Below are 16,853 nucleotides of genomic sequence, written 5' to 3' on the forward strand. Positions count from 1 at the left end.
CGCTGTGTTTGATTGAGGCCAGACTAGACCACCTGTGTTTTTACTCTGGTAGTTTACCGACATGTGAGGATACATCCCGAGTGAATGGTCAGGATTAGTCACATAACACACACACACACAAAACACACACACACACACACACACACACACACACACACACACACACACACAAATACGCAGTGGCTGTGGCAACTTGCAATGGGAATATATCTCTTTTAAAACTAAACTGAAGAATCATTTGTTTTAAAAAGTATAAGTATATAAGAGTGAAATCAATAAAATAATCTCCAGTGATTGGGATTCTGAATTGGACTCAGGAATTGGTCCTGCAGTGCCGCTCTGCTTGGGTGTCCTGCACACTTCAGTTCTCCATGGCTTGTGTTCTGTATATCTAAGAATATTGTTTAATGCTAAATGTTAATTGAACAGATTGTTGTTTGATAAGTAATGAATGTCTCCATTTTACTCTACTTTATGTTCTCTGTCTCCCCATTCTTTCTTTGAACTGTTGATTTTTTCAAGCCTCCTCCCATATACTCCCACCACTGTTCATCTATGAGTTTAGCTCTCTGAACAGGACTGTCTGTTCCTCATCCTGTTAAAATTGGTCTTACTCCTTAGAGGGGACACGTTTACTTTATGAATGAAACTCAAGGACATTAGACTACAGAGGTGTTCTATTAAATGTATCCCTTTAGTTTTCACAGGGTCTACGGTCGTAGTTGACCCCATTTCAAGCCCGCTCCTCTTTTTTCATATGGTTTCCATGACGTTTTGTGGTTGTAGTGTCTGTCCTTCACTGGGTTTAGGCTTGGATGTTGATTGTAAAGCCGTTCCTTAGACAGATCGGCAGCATTTTGGATCCAACTGTGGGCTATCAAGTCACGTAGCCCCCCCCCCTCCTTCCCAGTCATGTTTTGTCATGGATGGAATTTTTACATTTGTTTGTGATAGATCTCATTATGTCAGGTTGTTTTGTCATTTTCCCTTGCCTTGTTTGTTTACTTAGTGTTTTCAGGGACAACTTTGTCCATTTTTCCAAGACACCTGTGTATGGAATAAATGATGCAAATCGCATAATCACGTCGAGTGTTTTTTTAATTGGACAGAGATAACCTTAAGGTGGTTTATATTTTATAGGAGATATTGATACCGGTGACCAAACGCACGCTTTTATCACCTCTGATTTAAGCATCAGTTGCAGACAAACAATTTCTTACAAATCCTCCTTCATCCACTAGATGTCTCTACTGTCATTCGGTAGCGACTGGGAAAGAATCGCACACTTTAACAACAATATTATAGATAATTATTTATGAAAAACTTAAAAATTGAAGATATTGTGCCATATAATTGTACCGAGGGGGATTTGGCCAGAACGTGCCAGTTAGGCTACTCTCTACTATGGCCTTTTACAGAACACACGCCAATCAACCCCAGGTGTTTGATCCACGCAAATCCACATTTTAAATTGAATACAGTGAGTTAAAAACACTACACCCTGCTAGCAAGTTCGGTTCCGTCTTCATTTTAGGAGTTACAAAGAATATACTCATTTTGTTGGTGAGTGGCTAGCAGCTAAGATGTTATGGGGGAGAGTGGTAAAATAAGCCAGTGCAGCTACCATGTATCTGGACAACCATACCAATTTTCTGTAAGAACCATGTGGATGAAGAGGTGAGCATATTTTTTTTTACAGAAAATGTAATTTAGCCTGTGAGGTTGCGAGGAAGTTTTTTTTTATCCCCTTCTTTTTGCATATAATGGAAGGCTATAATCACCCTCACATTTTATCTCAGTTTAAAAAGTTGTATTAGATATGTTGATTACCTGGCAGTGTAAAAACATGAGTGAATTAGTAAAATGGTAGCTCTGGGTTGCTAGATTAAGCACTTTGCCCAAAATGGAGGCTGTGGGGCAAAATGGGCAGGAGCCTTGGGGCTAAGTTCAACTAGTCATCCCCCCTCGTGTTTACATAACGTTTTTGTGTTTAAATAAATGTGGCATCCTGACAAAGAATAACTAACATTACACTTCACATTTTAGATGTATCATAACCGCTGTTATGCCACGTAATTACAGAGGAAGAACAGATAAGGGTTCCAGTCATGCGCTTGTAACTCTAGATTTAGGTTTACCTGCTTGGCGATGTTTTGCCATTTTGAATAGCATTTTTCGTACTTTTGTGACATGTTGGTGTTTATGTCCTTGGCTACAAAGTTTGCGATTATATGGGTATTCAGAACGTTATGTAACGTTATGTATATGTTTAAAAAAGTATGATGCCAAACATACAGTTGAGAGTCTACACCGTCTTGACCTTCTTCAGGTTTCAGAACTGAAGACAAATTAGTTATAATATGAATTTCATGAACACCAATCAAATCAGCAGAATGGGGGATTTCATATTTATATTTAGAATTCTACTTTAAAATCAGGTATATACAATAGTTAGTAACTGTTTTCTCAGATGGGTCAATTTACCCCTAACATGGGGCAAGTTGAGCCACATTGTTGAGCCATTCTTGTCAAGTCCACAAGTGGCTCACATCCTGAACTTGGGTTGAATGCATTAGTTTTATTTATGTCTCATATTCCCTTGGCTATAGGTCAACTTAGGTCAAAAACAGCTCATCTTACCCCGCTCTCCCCGTCTCTCCTCACTGAGGCACCAGCGAGGGCTCTACTTCAAATTTACATCAAAGGTATTAAGGGTCAAACACAACAAAGGATGAATGTATTACATTTAGAGTATAGGTTAGCTCCGGCACATTTAGAGTATAAGTTAGCTCCGGCACATTTAGAGTATAGGTTAGCTACGGCACATCAGGTATCTGCTGACTGGCAATGACTCAAGACATCACATGTAGCCTACCTGGCTGGCACAGGAGGAGTAGAAGAGCAGCAGCCCCCCACCCAATGAATACAATAAACATGAATGCTTAACTTGAATATGTTTAATAGTTAACACAAATAATAATAATAATAATCACATTTTCACAGTTCTCAAATATGCTTAAATAAATAAACATTAACAAACAAATAAACATGCAGGTAATATATTGCAAGTACATGTTTAATGATAAGGTATGTAAAACAGGAACAGACTTTTAGATTCAAAATGCTAGTTTCTAATCTAGCATTCAGAAGTGTGTGCTTCAGATGCACTGATACAACTTAAACGAAGCCCTTATAATAATATCCACAATGAAAGCCTACTTTATATACTACTGGGCTTAAAATGAAGCTAAGAAATAATAATAAAAAAAAACGATTTATTAATTTCCTGAATCTCCTGATGTCACAAACTTTCTTGTACTCCCCTGTAGATGATTTCCTCTTTGAGACATTAAGATATATGCACGACCAACAAAATAAAATATGATTTTGCAGTTATTTACTACCTTGATTACATACAGCAGTCAGGTAATATAGGACTGAGATTATATGAAATAAGAGCATGAATGCTCAAAATTAACAAAGTAAACGCAAAACAGAAATATAAGGAAGGATAAATTACTATTTTCCTCTTGGTAACTTGAGATGTGTCTGTCCATATTCCAAGAATATGTGAGTTGCTGAAAGACACAAATATGAATTGTTCTGTTAGAAACATCATGACAAAACATGTTTTTTTAAGTATTTAAATAACACCTCGATTCTCTGACTACATTTGTCCTTTGTTCATTTTATCTAATAGCAAACAGACATCTTTCAGTGTGAATAATCCATGTCCATGTCACTTTGTCTCTCACCTGCATATCATGAAGTTTTCCAGAAAGTCCTTAGTGGAGTTCTTCTTCGTGAAGCTCCACCCACTGGTATTCCTCCCCCTGGCCTTCTGTTGGACAGCAGCAGTCACAGCACCTCCTGATCCACGACAACAGCCTTAGACCCAGAGAAGTCCTCTCTTCTCTTCTTCCTGTCTGTGTCCCTCTGCTCTCTCTGGGCTTCCATAGTCCTCCTTCTGCAAAAGAGCTGACCTGTACCATTCCACCTGCAGGCCTCTGCTGGAACTCCTGTGTCTCCTCCAGGTGTGGGGTGACTGCTTCTCTCTGTCTCGGCTCCCTCTGCGTCTGCACGCCCCTGTGTGTGGTCTTCACCAGTGACCTCTCCAGCTGCGATATCTGCAGGGCTAGTCTCCACAGCTCTTCACTGCTGATACCTTTGTCTGTGCGCCTTAGTATTTCAATCTCCTTGACCATTAGCTCCTTTATAATCTGCACCTCTCTCTCTCTCTCCATGGCTCTCTGGCGGTCCTTGATCTGTTCTCTTTGGAGCACTTCCTTGTATTTCTCTATGTCGGCTCTTCTAAGCTCCAGTTCTCTCCGTTTCGTCACTTTCTCCTTCTGTTTTTGTTCAATGGATTCCCATCTTTTCTCCAGTTCTTCTTTCATTTCATGTATCCTCTTTTTTATTTGTTCAATCTCTTCTCTGTCAGTGATTTTCCTCTTTCCAGTTTCTCTCTTTTTCGGCTCCTTTCTTTTTCTAACATCCAGTGTTTCAATATCCCAACCTCTCATCCTCCATTCAGTTCTGAGTGATTTTAGTCTTTCCACGCATTTTTCTGCCTCCCCTCTTTCTATCTCTTCCAGGCATTGCTGAAGTTCAGCTCCATCCCTTAACATCTCCTCCTTCTCTTTCTCTATTTTCCTCATACTGTTCTCGGTTTCTTCTCGCTGTCTGTTTACTTCTGTTTCCATCCATGAAAGTTCCTCACTCTTTTTGCGGTATGCCTCCTGCCAGTGCTTCAACTCTTTGATCTCTCTCTGATCTTCATGTGGTGTTTGTGTGGCAGCATTTTCTTGTTGCGTGATTTTTTCAGTGGTTGCAATTGTCATTGTTGCTGTGTCTTTTCTTTCAGTTTGTCTCTTTTGGTCTTTAGCCTTGTCTTCTTTTCCAATAAGTTCAGGGTCTGTGATGGCTTTCATTTGTGTGTCTATCTCTAGCATCCTCTTCATGTCCTTTAGCTTGATAATTTCGTCTTCGGTTTCATGGATCTTACCCTGAATCTGTTGTAGCTCTTTCTTTTTTCTCTGACACTCGTTTAAGACATCCTTCAATTGACCTGTCTGTCTCTCTATCTCTGAATTTAACTCTGCACGGGTTTCCTTTCCCCCCTGTGTTTGCTCCAGTATACGTTCTGCCTCCTCTCTCTGCTCTTTAATTGTAATTTCCATGGCAGTTTTTGACAGCTGTATATCAGCTAATGTTTTCTCCAGCTCAGTCTCTTTTAGTTTCAAGTCTTCTGCTCTTTTTGCAATCTCCTGCGCTTGCGTCTCTATCTCAGATTTTCTGAAATTCAATTGTTCCATCTCTTTTGTCAGTGTGTCTCTACTGGAGTCAGACTCTTCTCTCTTAAAGTCTTTTGTTGGCTCAGGTTCTGTTTTAGATGTTTGTGTGGAAATGTTAATTTTACCAATAACATCCCCATGAATGTCAGGTTCCCTTTCGCCTTCTTGTTGCTCCTTGTCTTTGGTATCCAACCTTTTCTCCATCCTTTTGTCTTTACTGCTCATTGCCTCCATCTTTTCTTGTTCCAGTAATATCCTTTCTCTTTCCAACATCTCCCTCATCGTCTCCAAATCCTGCCTGTCTCTGTCCATAAGAACTTGGATGGTGTCGAATTCTTCACCCTTTATCTCGGTTTGAACTGATGTCTCAGTTTGTTCTTTTATTTGTTTAGCATATGTTCTCTTCATTTTTGCTCTATCATCTGCCTCCTTCTCTTGTCTTCTCCTCTGAATCTCCTCACTGACTAACTCCAGCTCAGCTCTTTTCCTCAGGGTCTCAGATGAGAGGTTCTCCAGGACTTCCTTCAGCTTCAGAAGCTGTGTGGATATTGCTCTTGCTGTTTCCTTCTCTGTCTGGTTCGCTGCCCTTGTCTGCTCCAGCTCTTCTCTTTCAGTGTTCAGTATTGTTTTGATGTTCTCTGTCTCTTGCCTCTTTCTTTCTAGGTCAGCCCTCTTTTGCTCCATTTCAGCTTTTGCTCCTTCTAAAGACTCCATCAGTTTCTTCAATTTCTGTGTCTCAGTTTGGATCTCGGCTGTACTCTTTTCATCCCCTTCTCTCACCTTTATTTCCACCACTGGTTTTACTACATAAGCCTTCTCCATCTCAACCACACGTGTTTGTGTTGCAGCATCTGCCTGTTCCACCTGTTTCGCCTCAATCACAGAGGTTTGTGTTGCAGCATCAGTCAGCTCCATCGTAAACAAACGTGTGAGAACATCAGCAGGTTCCATCTCCTCTGCATGTGTTGCAGTAGTCGGTTCAGTTAGTGCTGAAACGACTTGTTTTTCAGAATCAGCTTGCTCCACCTCTGCCGCTAAAGTTTGTGTTGTAGCATCAGCCATATCCTTTTTCGCAGGTTGAGCTGCATCAGTCGGCTCTGTCTCCACCACAGGTGTTGCAACATCAATAGACTCTATCTCCATTGCAGATGTTACATCATCCTGTTCTGAGGGCACCACCACTGCTTGTGCTGCAGCATCAGATGGTTCCATATTCACCACAGGTGTTTGTGTTGCTTCATCAGCCTGCTCCACTTCTGCTGCAAGTGTTTGTGTTGCAGCATCAACCATCTCAATCCCCACTGCAAATGTTCCTGCAATAGCCTGTTCTGTAAGCACTGGAACTGTTTGTGTGTCTGCATCAGCTTGCTCCACCACTGCCGCTAGAGTTTGTGTTGAAGCATCAGGCTTATCCAACTCCATGGCAGCTGTTTCAGGTGCTGCAACAGCCTTTTCTGGCTCTACAGTAGATGTCTGTGTTGTTGCATCAGCCATCTCCTCTGCTGGTGGTGCTGGATCAGCCTTTTCTGGCTCTACAGTAGATGTCTGTGTTTCAGCATCAGCCATCTCCTCCGCTGGTGGTGCTGGATCAGCCTGTTCGATATCCTCCACAGGGGTTTGTGATTCAGCATCAGCCTGCTCCAACTTAAATAAAAGTGTTGGAACATCAGCCGGTTCCATCTCCTCTGTAAGTGTTGATATATCCTGTTCTGAGGGCACCACAACAGTTTGTGCTGCAGCATCAGATGGTTCCATATTCACCACAGGTGTTTGTGTTGCTGCATCAGCCTGCTCCGCTTCTGCTGCAAGTGTTTGTGTTGTAACATCAGCAACAACCCGTTCTGTCTCCACAGCAATTGTTTGTGTTGCTGCATCAGCCATTTCCCTCTTCACTGCAGGTGGTGCTGCCTCAACTTTCTCTTTCTCCACCACAGCTGTGTGTGCTGTAACATCAGCCTGTATTATGCCAACAGCTGCCTTCACCTCCTTGATAACTGCTGCAAAAGGCTGCTCCAGCTTCACATCAAATGTTTGTGTTTCAACATCAGCCTTTTCTATTTCCATCTCAAGAGTTTGGGATGCAGCAGTGACCATCTCAGCTGTAAGTGTTTGTGCTATTGCATCAGCAGGTTTCTTTTCGGTGACAGCTCTTTCAACATCAGTCTTTTTTGCTTTGACAGCAGGTATTTGTTTTACACCATCATCATACTGTTCTGTCTCCACAGGTGTTTGTGTTTCAGCATCAGCTTGTTCCACCTTCACTGGAATTGTCTGTGTTGTAGCATCGTCCATCTCCAACTTCACTGCAGTTGTTGCCTCATCAGCCTGCGCTATCTCTGTCAGAGGTGTTTCTGTTGCTGCATCAGGTCTTGCAACATCAACAGGCTCGGACTCTACCGAAAGGGTTGGGACAGTCTGTCTCATGTCCACCATAGGAGTTTGTGTTGTAGCATCTACTCTGGTCAAATGTTGCACCCTCTCTTTTTCTTTCTGAATTTCATTTTTCAGGTGATTAACTTCTGCTCTCTCATTCATCAACCTTTCCATATCTTCTTTAAATTGTTGTTTTTGCTCCTCAGTTTCTAGTGTCATCTTCTCCAGATTATCCTTTGCCCTTGTATTGAGTTCCCAGCCTTCATCCAAGTCTTTCTGTTGTTTTTGTAGTGTCATCTCCCACTGAGTGAATTCACTCTGCTGCAGCTGAAGGGCATTGCTCATGTCCTCAACGTCACGTCTTTGTTTTTGAGTCTCAGCTAGGAGGAGATTGAGCTCATCCTGTCTCAGGCTGACATCGTCCTTTTGCTTAATCAATTCCTCCTTCTCCCTTTCTATTTTTTTCATCATCCCCTCTATTTCCTGATTCTGTTTTTCCAACTTATTCCTTTCCCGTTCATGTAGGATTCTTTCGTTTTTTATATCTTCTTCTAAACTTTGTAGATTCACATGTCTCTGGTTTAGACCTTCTTCCTTTATCTTCATTTCTTTGATCATATTATTCATGTTTTCCTTTTCTTTCTTGAGCTGAAAGGCCATCTCATCTATGCCATCTTTCTGTTTCTTCATCTCCTCCATGAGGTTCTCAATCTCTCCAGTACCTCTGAGCACAGATTTAGTCTTTTCCAGATTGTCTTTTTCATCCCGAAGGCTTTGTCTTTCCAGCTCTAACTCTCTTTGTTGCACTTCCAAAGCGGCAGTTCTCTGGTCTATCACATCTCTCTCCCTTGTCAAAATGTTTTTCTTTATTTCAATGTCTTCCATTTCTTTGTAAATTTGCTTCTTGATTTCTTCTAGTTCATCTCTATCTCTTTTTATTAGTTTGAGGTCGTCCTGCAGAAGCATTTTCTGTAAATCAATATCAGATCGGACTTTATCGAGATCATCCTTCTCAGTTAGGGTCTCTTTTTGCAGGTGTGGTTGTGTCACGGGTGTTCTTCGTTCAAGCTCAGTATGCTCCATCATGTTGTCCAGCTCTCTTTGTTGCTGGTCTATCTTAGCTTTCCTTTCTGTTAGCTCACCCTGTTGCTCTTGAATGATCTTCATCGTGTCTTCCATGGTGTCTCTCTGTGTTTGGAGCTCTGACTGGAGAAGGTCTAGTTGCTCCTTCCTGGTGTTCAGGTCTTCCTCCTGGCTCTTTAGGGCCTTTTTCATAGCTTCAATTTCTTTTTGAAGCTTTTTAAGATCGTCTTTCTCTTCCTGTATTTCCATCATTAGCTGTTTGTTTTCTGCCCTCTGTTTCACACTTTCAATCTCTAATATATCCAATTTCATATCAATTTCTGCCTTTTTCTTCTCCAAACCACGTCTTTCTGCCTCAAGAATGAGTTTGTTTTCTCCTAATTCTTGTTTTTGTTTGTCAATGTCAATATTAAACTGTTCAAGCTCAACCTTCCTTCTATCCCTTTCTTCAGCAAGATTCTGGAGGTCATTCTTTTCTTTTTGAAGAACCTGTGCTTGTTCTTTCAGTCTCTCTTTCTCCTTTATACTCTCCTGCATCATGTTCTCCATGTAATTTGTCTTTTCTTCCACCTCAGACACCTTCTTTTCAATTTCATCTTTCTCATTTTGAATGTTTACCTTGCATTGATCAAGCTCTTCCCGTTGTCTCTGAAGGTCATTTTTCAAGTTTTCCAACTCATCCTTGTCTTTCATCATGTCATGTTTGTTGTTTTCAATTTCCTGTCTTTCTTTGTGCAGTCTATCTGTCAGTTTCTCAAGTTCTTCTCTGTCAGTATCTAGTTTCTCTTTAACAGTGCTCTCAATTGTTTTTCTCTCGTCTTCCATTTCAGCCCTGCATTGGTCAAATTCAATTTTGTCCTTGTTGTGGATATCCATCATGTTGTCTAGCTCTCTTTGTTGCTGGTCTATCTTAGCTGTCCTTTCTGTTAGCTCACCCTGTTGCTCTTGAATGATCTTCATCGTGTCTTCCATGGTGTCTCTCTGTGTTTGGAGTTCTGACTGGAGAAGGGTTAGTTGCTCCTTCTTGGTGTTCAGGTCTTCCTCCTGGCTCTTCAGGGCTTTTTTATTCGATTCTATTTCTTCTTGAAGCTTTTTAAGATCGTCTTTCTCTTCCTGTATTTCCATCATTAGCTGTTTGTTTTCTGCCCTCAGTTTCACACTTTCAATCTCTAATATGTCCATTTTCATATCAATTTCTTCTTTTTTCTTCTCCAAACCACGTCTTTCTGCCTCAAGAATGAGTTTTTTTTCTCCTAATTCTTGTTTTTGTTTGTCAATGTCAATATTAAGCTGTTCAAGCTCAACCTTCCTTCTATCCGTTTCTTCAGCAAGACTCTGGAGGTCATCCTTTTCTTTTTGAAGAACCTGTGCTTGTTCTTTCAGTCTCTCTTTCTCCTTTATACTCTCCTGCATCATGTTCCCCATCTTATTGGTCTTTTCTTCCACCTCAGACACCTTCTTTTCAATTTCATCTTTCTCATTTTGAATGTTTTCCTTGCATTGATCAAGCTCTTCCCGTTGTCTCTGAAGGTCATTTTTCAAGTTTTCCAACTCATTCTTGTCTTTCATCATGTCATGTTTGTTGTTTTCAATTTCCTGTCTTTCTTTGTGCAGTCTATCTGTCAGTTTCTCAAGTTCTTCTCTGTCAGTATCTAGTTTCTCTTTAACAGTGCTCTCAGTTGTTTTTCTCTCGTCTTCCATTTCAGCCCTGCATCGGTCAAATTGAATTTTGTCCTTGTTGTGGATATCCATCATGTTGTCTAGCTCTCTTTGTTGCTGGTCTATCTTAGCTGTCCTTTCTGTTAGCTCACCCTGTTGCTCTTGAATGACCTTCATCGTGTCTTCCATGGTGTCTCTCTGTGTTTGGAGTTCTGACTGGAGAAGGTCCAGTTGCTCCTTCTTGGTGTTCAGGTCTTCCTCCTGGCTCTTTAGGGCTTTTTTATTCAATTCTATATCTTCTTGTATCTTTTTAAGATTGTCTTTCTCTTCTTGTATTTCCATCATTAGCTGTTTGTTTTCTGCCCTCTGTTTCACACTTTCAATCTCTAATATGTCCATTTTCATATACATTTCTGCATTTTTCTTCTCCAAACCACGTCTTTCTGCCTCAAGAATGAGTTTGTTTTCTCCTAATTCTTGTTTTTGTTGGTCAATGTCAATATTAAACTGTTCAAGCTCAACCTTCCTTCTATCCGTTTCTTCAGCAAGACTCTGGAGGTCATCCTTTTCTTTTTGAAGAACCTCTGCCTGTTCTTTCAGTCTCTCTTTCTCCTTTATACTCTCCTGCATGATGTTCTCCATGTTATTGGTCTTTTCTTCCACCTCAGACACCTTCTTTTCAATTTCATCTTTCTCATTTTGAATGTTTTCCTTGCATTGATCAAGCTCTTCCCGTTGTCTCTGAAGGTCATTTTTCAAGTTTTCCAACTCATCCTTGTCTTTCATCATGTCATGTTTGTTGTTTTCAATTTCCTGTCTTTCTTTGTGCAGTCTATCTGTCAGTTTCTCAAGTTCTTCTCTGTCAGTATCTAGTTTCTCTTTAATAGTGCTCTCAATAGTTTTTCTCTCGTCTTCTATTTCAGCCCTGCATTGGTCAAATTCAATTTTGTCCTTGTTGTGGATATCCATCATGTTGTCTAGCTCTCTTTGTTGCTGGTCTATCTTAGCTGTCCTTTCTGTTAGCTCACCCTGTTGCTCTTGAATGATCTTCATCGTGTCTTCCATGGTGTCTCTCTGTGTTTGGAGTTCTGACTGGAGAAGGTCCAGTTGCTCCTTCCTGGTGTTCAGGTCTTCCTCCTGGCTCTTTAGGGCTTTTTTATTCAATGCTATTTCTTCTTGTATCTTTTTAAGATCGTCTTTCTCTTCCTGTATTTCCATCATTAGCTGTTTGTTTTCTGCCCTCTGTTTCACACTTTCAATCTCTAATATGTCCATTTTCATATCAATTTCTTCATTTTTCTTCTCCAAACCACGTCTTTCTGCCTCAAGAATGAGTTTGTTTTCTCCTAATTCTTGTTTTTGTTTGTCAATGTCAATATTAAGCTGTTCAAGCTCAACCTTCCTTCTATCCGTTTCTTCAGCAAGACTCCTGAGGTCATCCTTTTCTGTTTGAAGAAACTGTGCTTGTTCTTTCAGTCTCTCTTTCTCTTTTATACTCTCCTGCATCATGTTCTCCATCTTATTGGTCTTTTCTTCCACCTCAGACACCTTCTTTTCAATTTCATCTTTCTCATTTTGAATGTTTACCTTGCATTGATCAAGCTCTTCCCGTTGTCTCTGAATGTCATTTTTCAAGTTTTCCAACTCATCCTTGTCTTTCATCATGTCATGTTTGTTGTTTTCAATTTCCTGTCTTTCTTCTTGCAGTCTATTTTTCAGTTTCTCAAGTTCTTCTCTGTCAGTATCTAGTTTCTCTTTAATAGTGCTCTGCAAAGTTTTTCTCTCATCTTCCATTTCAGCCCTGCATCGGTCAAATTCAATTTTGTCCTCTTTGTGGAAATCCATCATGTTGTCTAGCTCTCTTTGTTGCTGGTCTATCTTAGCTGTCCTTTCTGTTAGCTCACCCTGTTGCTCTTGAATGATCTTCATCGTGTCTTCCATGTTGTCTCTCTCTGTTTGGAGTTCTGACTGGAGAAGGTCCAGTTGCTCCTTCCTGGTGTTCAGGTCTTCCTCCTGGCTCTTTAGGGCTTTTTTCTTAGATTCTATTTCTTCTTGAAGCTTTTTAAGATCGTCTTTCTCTTCCTGTATATCCATTATCAGCTGTTTGTTTACTGCCCTCTGTTTCACACTTTCATTCTCTAATATGTTCATTTTCATATCAATTTCTGCCTTTATCTTTTCCAAACCACGTCTTTCTGCCTCAAGAATGAGTTTGTTTTCTCCTAATTCTTGTTTTTGTTTCTCAATGTCAATATTAAACTGTTCAAGCTCAACCTTCCTTCCATCCGTGTCTTCAGCAAGACTCTGGAGGTCATCCTTTTCTTTTTGAAGAACCTGTGCTTGTTCTTTCAGTCTCTCTTTCTCCTTTATACTCTCCTGCATCATGTTCTCCATGTTATTGGTCTTTTCTTCCACCTTAGACACCTTCTTTTCAATTTCATCTCTCTCAATTTGAATGTTTTCCTTGTATCGATCAAGCTCTTCTCGTTGTTTCTGAAGGTCATTTTTCAAGTTGTCCAACTCATCTTTGTCTTTCATCATGGAATGTTTGCAGTTTTCAATTTCCTGTCTTTCTTCGTGCAGTCTATCTGTCAGTTTCTCAAGTTCTTCTCTGTCAGTATCTAGTTTCTCTTTAATAGTGCTCTCAATAGTTTTTCTCTCTTCTTCCATTTCAGCCCTGCATCGGTCAAATTCAATTTTGTCCTTGTTGTGGATATCCATCATGTTGTCTAGCTCTCTTTGTTGCTGGTCTATCTTAGCTGTCCTTTCTGTTAGCTCACCCTGTTGCTCTTGAATGACCTTCATCGTGTCTTCCATGGTGTCTCTCTGTGTTTGGAGTTCTGACTGGAGAAGGGTTAGTTGCTCCTTCCTGGTGTTCAGGTCTTCCTCCTGGCTCTTTAGGGCTTTTTTCTTAGGTTCTATTTCTTCTTGAAGCTTTTTTAAGATCGTCTTTCTCTTCCTGTATATCCATCATCAGCTGTTTGTTTTCTGCCCTCTGTTTCACACTTTCATTCTCTAATATGTCCATTTTTCATATCAATTTCTGCCTTTTCTTCTCCAAACCACGTCTTTCTGCCTCAAGAATGAGTTTGTTTTCTCCTAATTCTTGTTTTTGTTTCTCAATGTCAATATTAAACTGTTCAAGCTCAACCTTCCTTCTATCCGTTCTTCACCAAGACTCTGGAGGTCATCCTTTTCTTTTTGAAGACATGTGCTTGTTCTTTCAGTCTCTCTTTCTCTTTTATACTCTCCTGCATGATGTTCTCCATGTTATTGTCTTTTCTTTCCACCTCAGACACCTTTTTCATTTCATCTTTCTCATTTTGAATGTTTTCCTTGCATTGATCAAGCTCTTCCCGTTGTCCTCTGAAGGTCATTTTTCAAGTTTTCCAACTCATCCTTGTCTTTCATCATGTCATGTTTGTTGTTTTCAATTTCCTGTCTTCTTTGTGCAGTCTATCTGTCAGTTTCTCAAGTTCTTCTCTGTCAGTATCTAGTTTCTCTTTAATAGTGCTCTCAATAGTTTTTTCTCTCGTCTTCTATTTCAGCCCTGCATTGGTCAAATTCAATTTTGTCCTTGTTGTGGATATCCATCATGTTGTCTAGCTCTCTTTGTTGCTGGTCTATCTTAGCTGTCCTTTCTGTTAGCTCACCCTGTTGCTCTTGAATGATCTTCATCGTGTCTTCATGGTGTCTCTCTGTGTTGGAGTTCTGACTGGAGAAGGTCCAGTTGCTCCTTCCTGGTGTTTCAGGTCTTCCTCCTGGCTCTTTAGGGCTTTTTTATTCAATGCTATTTCTTCTTGTATCTTTTTAAGATCGTCTTTCTCTTCCTGTATTTTCCATCATTAGCTGTTTGTTTTCTGCCCTCTGTTTCACACTTTCAATCTCTAATATGTCCATTTTCCATATCAATTTCTTCATTTTTCTTCTCCAAACCACGTCTTTCTGCCTCAAGAATGAGTTTGTTTTCTCCTATTCTTGTTTTTGTTTCTCAATGTCAATATTAAACTGTTCAAGCTCAACCTTCCTTCTATCCGTTTCTTCACCAAGACTCTGGAGGTCATCCTTTTCTTTTTGAAGAACATGTGCTTGTTCTTTCAGTCTCTCTTTCTCTTTTATACTCTCCTGCATGATGTTCTCCATGTTATTGGTCTTTTCTTCCACCTCAGACACCTTCTTTTCAATTTCATCTTTCTCATTTTGAATGTTTTCCTTGCATTGATCAAGCTCTTCCCGTTGTCTCTGAAGGTCATTTTTCAAGTTTTCCAACTCATCCTTGTCTTTCATCATGTCATGTTTGTTGTTTTCAATTTCCTGTCTTTCTTCGTGCAGTCTATCTGTCAGTTTCTCAAGTTCTTCTCTGTCAGTATCTAGTTTCTCTTTAACAGTGCTCTCAATAGTTTTTCTCTCTTCTTCCATTTCAGCCCTGCATCGGTCAAATTCAATTTTTTCCTTGTTGTGGATATCCATCATGTTGTCTAGCTCTCTTTGTTGCTGGTCTATCTTAGCTGTCCTTTCTGTTAGCTCACCCTGTTGCTCTTGAATGACCTTCATCGTGTCTTCCATGGTGTCTCTCTGTGTTTGGAGTTCTGACTGGAGAAGGGTTAGTTGCTCCTTCCTGGTGTTCAGGTCTTCCTCCTGGCTCTTTAGGGCTTTTTTCTTAGGTTCTATTTCTTCTTGAAGCTTTTTAAGATCGTCTTTCTCTTCCTGTATATCCATCATCAGCTGTTTGTTTTCTGCCCTCTGTTTCACACTTTCATTCTCTAATATGTCCATTTTCATATCAATTTCTGCCTTTTTCTTCTCCAAACCACGTCTTTCTGCCTCAAGAATGAGTTTGTTTTCTCCTAATTCTTGTTTTTGTTTCTCAATGTCAATATTAAACTGTTCAAGCTCAACCTTCCTTCTATCCGTTTCTTCACCAAGACTCTGGAGGTCATCCTTTTCTTTTTGAAGAACATGTGCTTGTTCTTTCAGTCTCTCTTTCTCTTTTATACTCTCCTGCATGATGTTCTCCATGTTATTGGTCTTTTCTTCCACCTCAGACACCTTCTTTTCAATTTCATCTTTCTCATTTTGAATGTTTTCCTTGCATTGATCAAGCTCTTCCCGTTGTCTCTGAAGGTCATTTTTCAAGTTTTCCAACTCATCCTTGTCTTTCATCATGTCATGTTTGTTGTTTTCAATTTCCTGTCTTTCTTCGTGCAGTCTATCTGTCAGTTTCTCAAGTTCTTCTCTGTCAGTATCTAGTTTCTCTTTAACAGTGCTCTCAATAGTTTTTCTCTCTTCTTCCATTTCAGCCCTGCATCGGTCAAATTCAATTTTGTCCTTGTTGTGGATATCCATCATGTTGTCTAGCTCTCTTTGTTGCTGGTCTATCTTAGCTGTCCTTTCTGTTAGCTCACCCTGTTGCTCTTGAATGACCTTCATCGTGTCTTCCATGGTGTCTCTCTGTGTTTGGAGTTCTGACTGGAGAAGGGTTAGTTGCTCCTTCCTGGTGTTCAGGTCTTCCTCCTGGCTCTTTAGGGCTTTTTTCTTAGGTTCTATTTCTTCTTGAAGCTTTTTAAGATCGTCTTTCTCTTCCTGTATATCCATCATCAGCTGTTTGTTTTCTGCCCTCTGTTTCACACTTTCATTCTCTAATATGTCCATTTTCATATCAATTTCTGCCTTTTTCTTCTCCAAACCACGTCTTTCTGCCTCAAGAATGAGTTTGTTTTCTCCTAATTCTTGTTTTTGTTTCTCAATGTCAATATTAAACTGTTCAAGCTCAACCTTCCTTCCATCCGTGTCTTCAGCAAGACTCTGGAGGTCATCCTTTTCTTTTTGAAGAACACGTGCTTGTTCTTTCAGTCTCTCGTTCTCCTTTATACTCTCCTGCATCATGTTCTCCATGTTATTGGTATTTTCTTTCACCTCAGACACTTTCTTTTCAATTTCATCTTTCTCATTTTGAATGTTTTCCTTGTATCGATCAAGCTCTTCCCGTTGTCTCTGAAGGTCATTTTTCAAGTGTTCCAACTCATCCTTGTCTTTCATCATGTCATGCTTGTTGTTTTCAATTTCCTGTCTTTCTTCATGCAGTTTACTTTTCAGTTGCTCAAGTTCCTCTTTTTCCGCATCTAGTTTCTCTTTAATAGTGCTCTCAATAGTTTTTTCTCTCGTCTTCCATTTCAGCCCTGCATCGGTCAAATTCAATTTTGTCCTTGTTGTGGATATCCATCATGTTGTCTAGCTCCTTTGTTGCTGGTCTATCTTAGCTGTCCTTTCTGTTAGCTCACCCTGTTGCTTTGAATGATCCTTCATCGTGTCTTCCATGGTGTCTCTCTGTGTTTGAAGTTCTGACTGGAGAAGGGTTAGTTGCTCCTTCCTGGTGTTCAGGTCTTCCCCTGGCTCTTTAGGGCTTTTTTCTTAGGTTCTAATTTCTTCTTGAAGCTTTTTAAG

The 16,853-nt window shown here is 40.2% G+C and overlaps 1 protein-coding gene across 1 annotated transcript; it reads right to left on the bottom strand.

The window, feature by feature from the left end:
- Positions 1-3,058: 3,058 nt before the first annotated feature.
- On the bottom strand, positions 3,059-16,563 carry LOC122133787 (centromere-associated protein E-like). The gene is made up of 3 exons (XM_042710595.1): positions 14,384-16,563; positions 3,756-13,375; positions 3,059-3,578 (listed from the first exon to the last, which is right to left on the bottom strand). The coding sequence occupies exons 1-2, from the start codon at positions 16,449-16,451 to the stop codon at positions 3,786-3,788; spliced, it is 11,658 nt and encodes a 3,885-aa protein (XP_042566529.1). The 5' UTR covers positions 16,452-16,563; the 3' UTR covers positions 3,059-3,578; positions 3,756-3,785.
- Positions 16,564-16,853: the final 290 nt, after the last annotated feature.

This window comes from Clupea harengus, chromosome 19 (assembly GCF_900700415.2).
Source record: "Clupea harengus chromosome 19, Ch_v2.0.2, whole genome shotgun sequence".
NCBI classification, from domain to species: Eukaryota; Metazoa; Chordata; class Actinopteri; order Clupeiformes; family Clupeidae; genus Clupea; species Clupea harengus.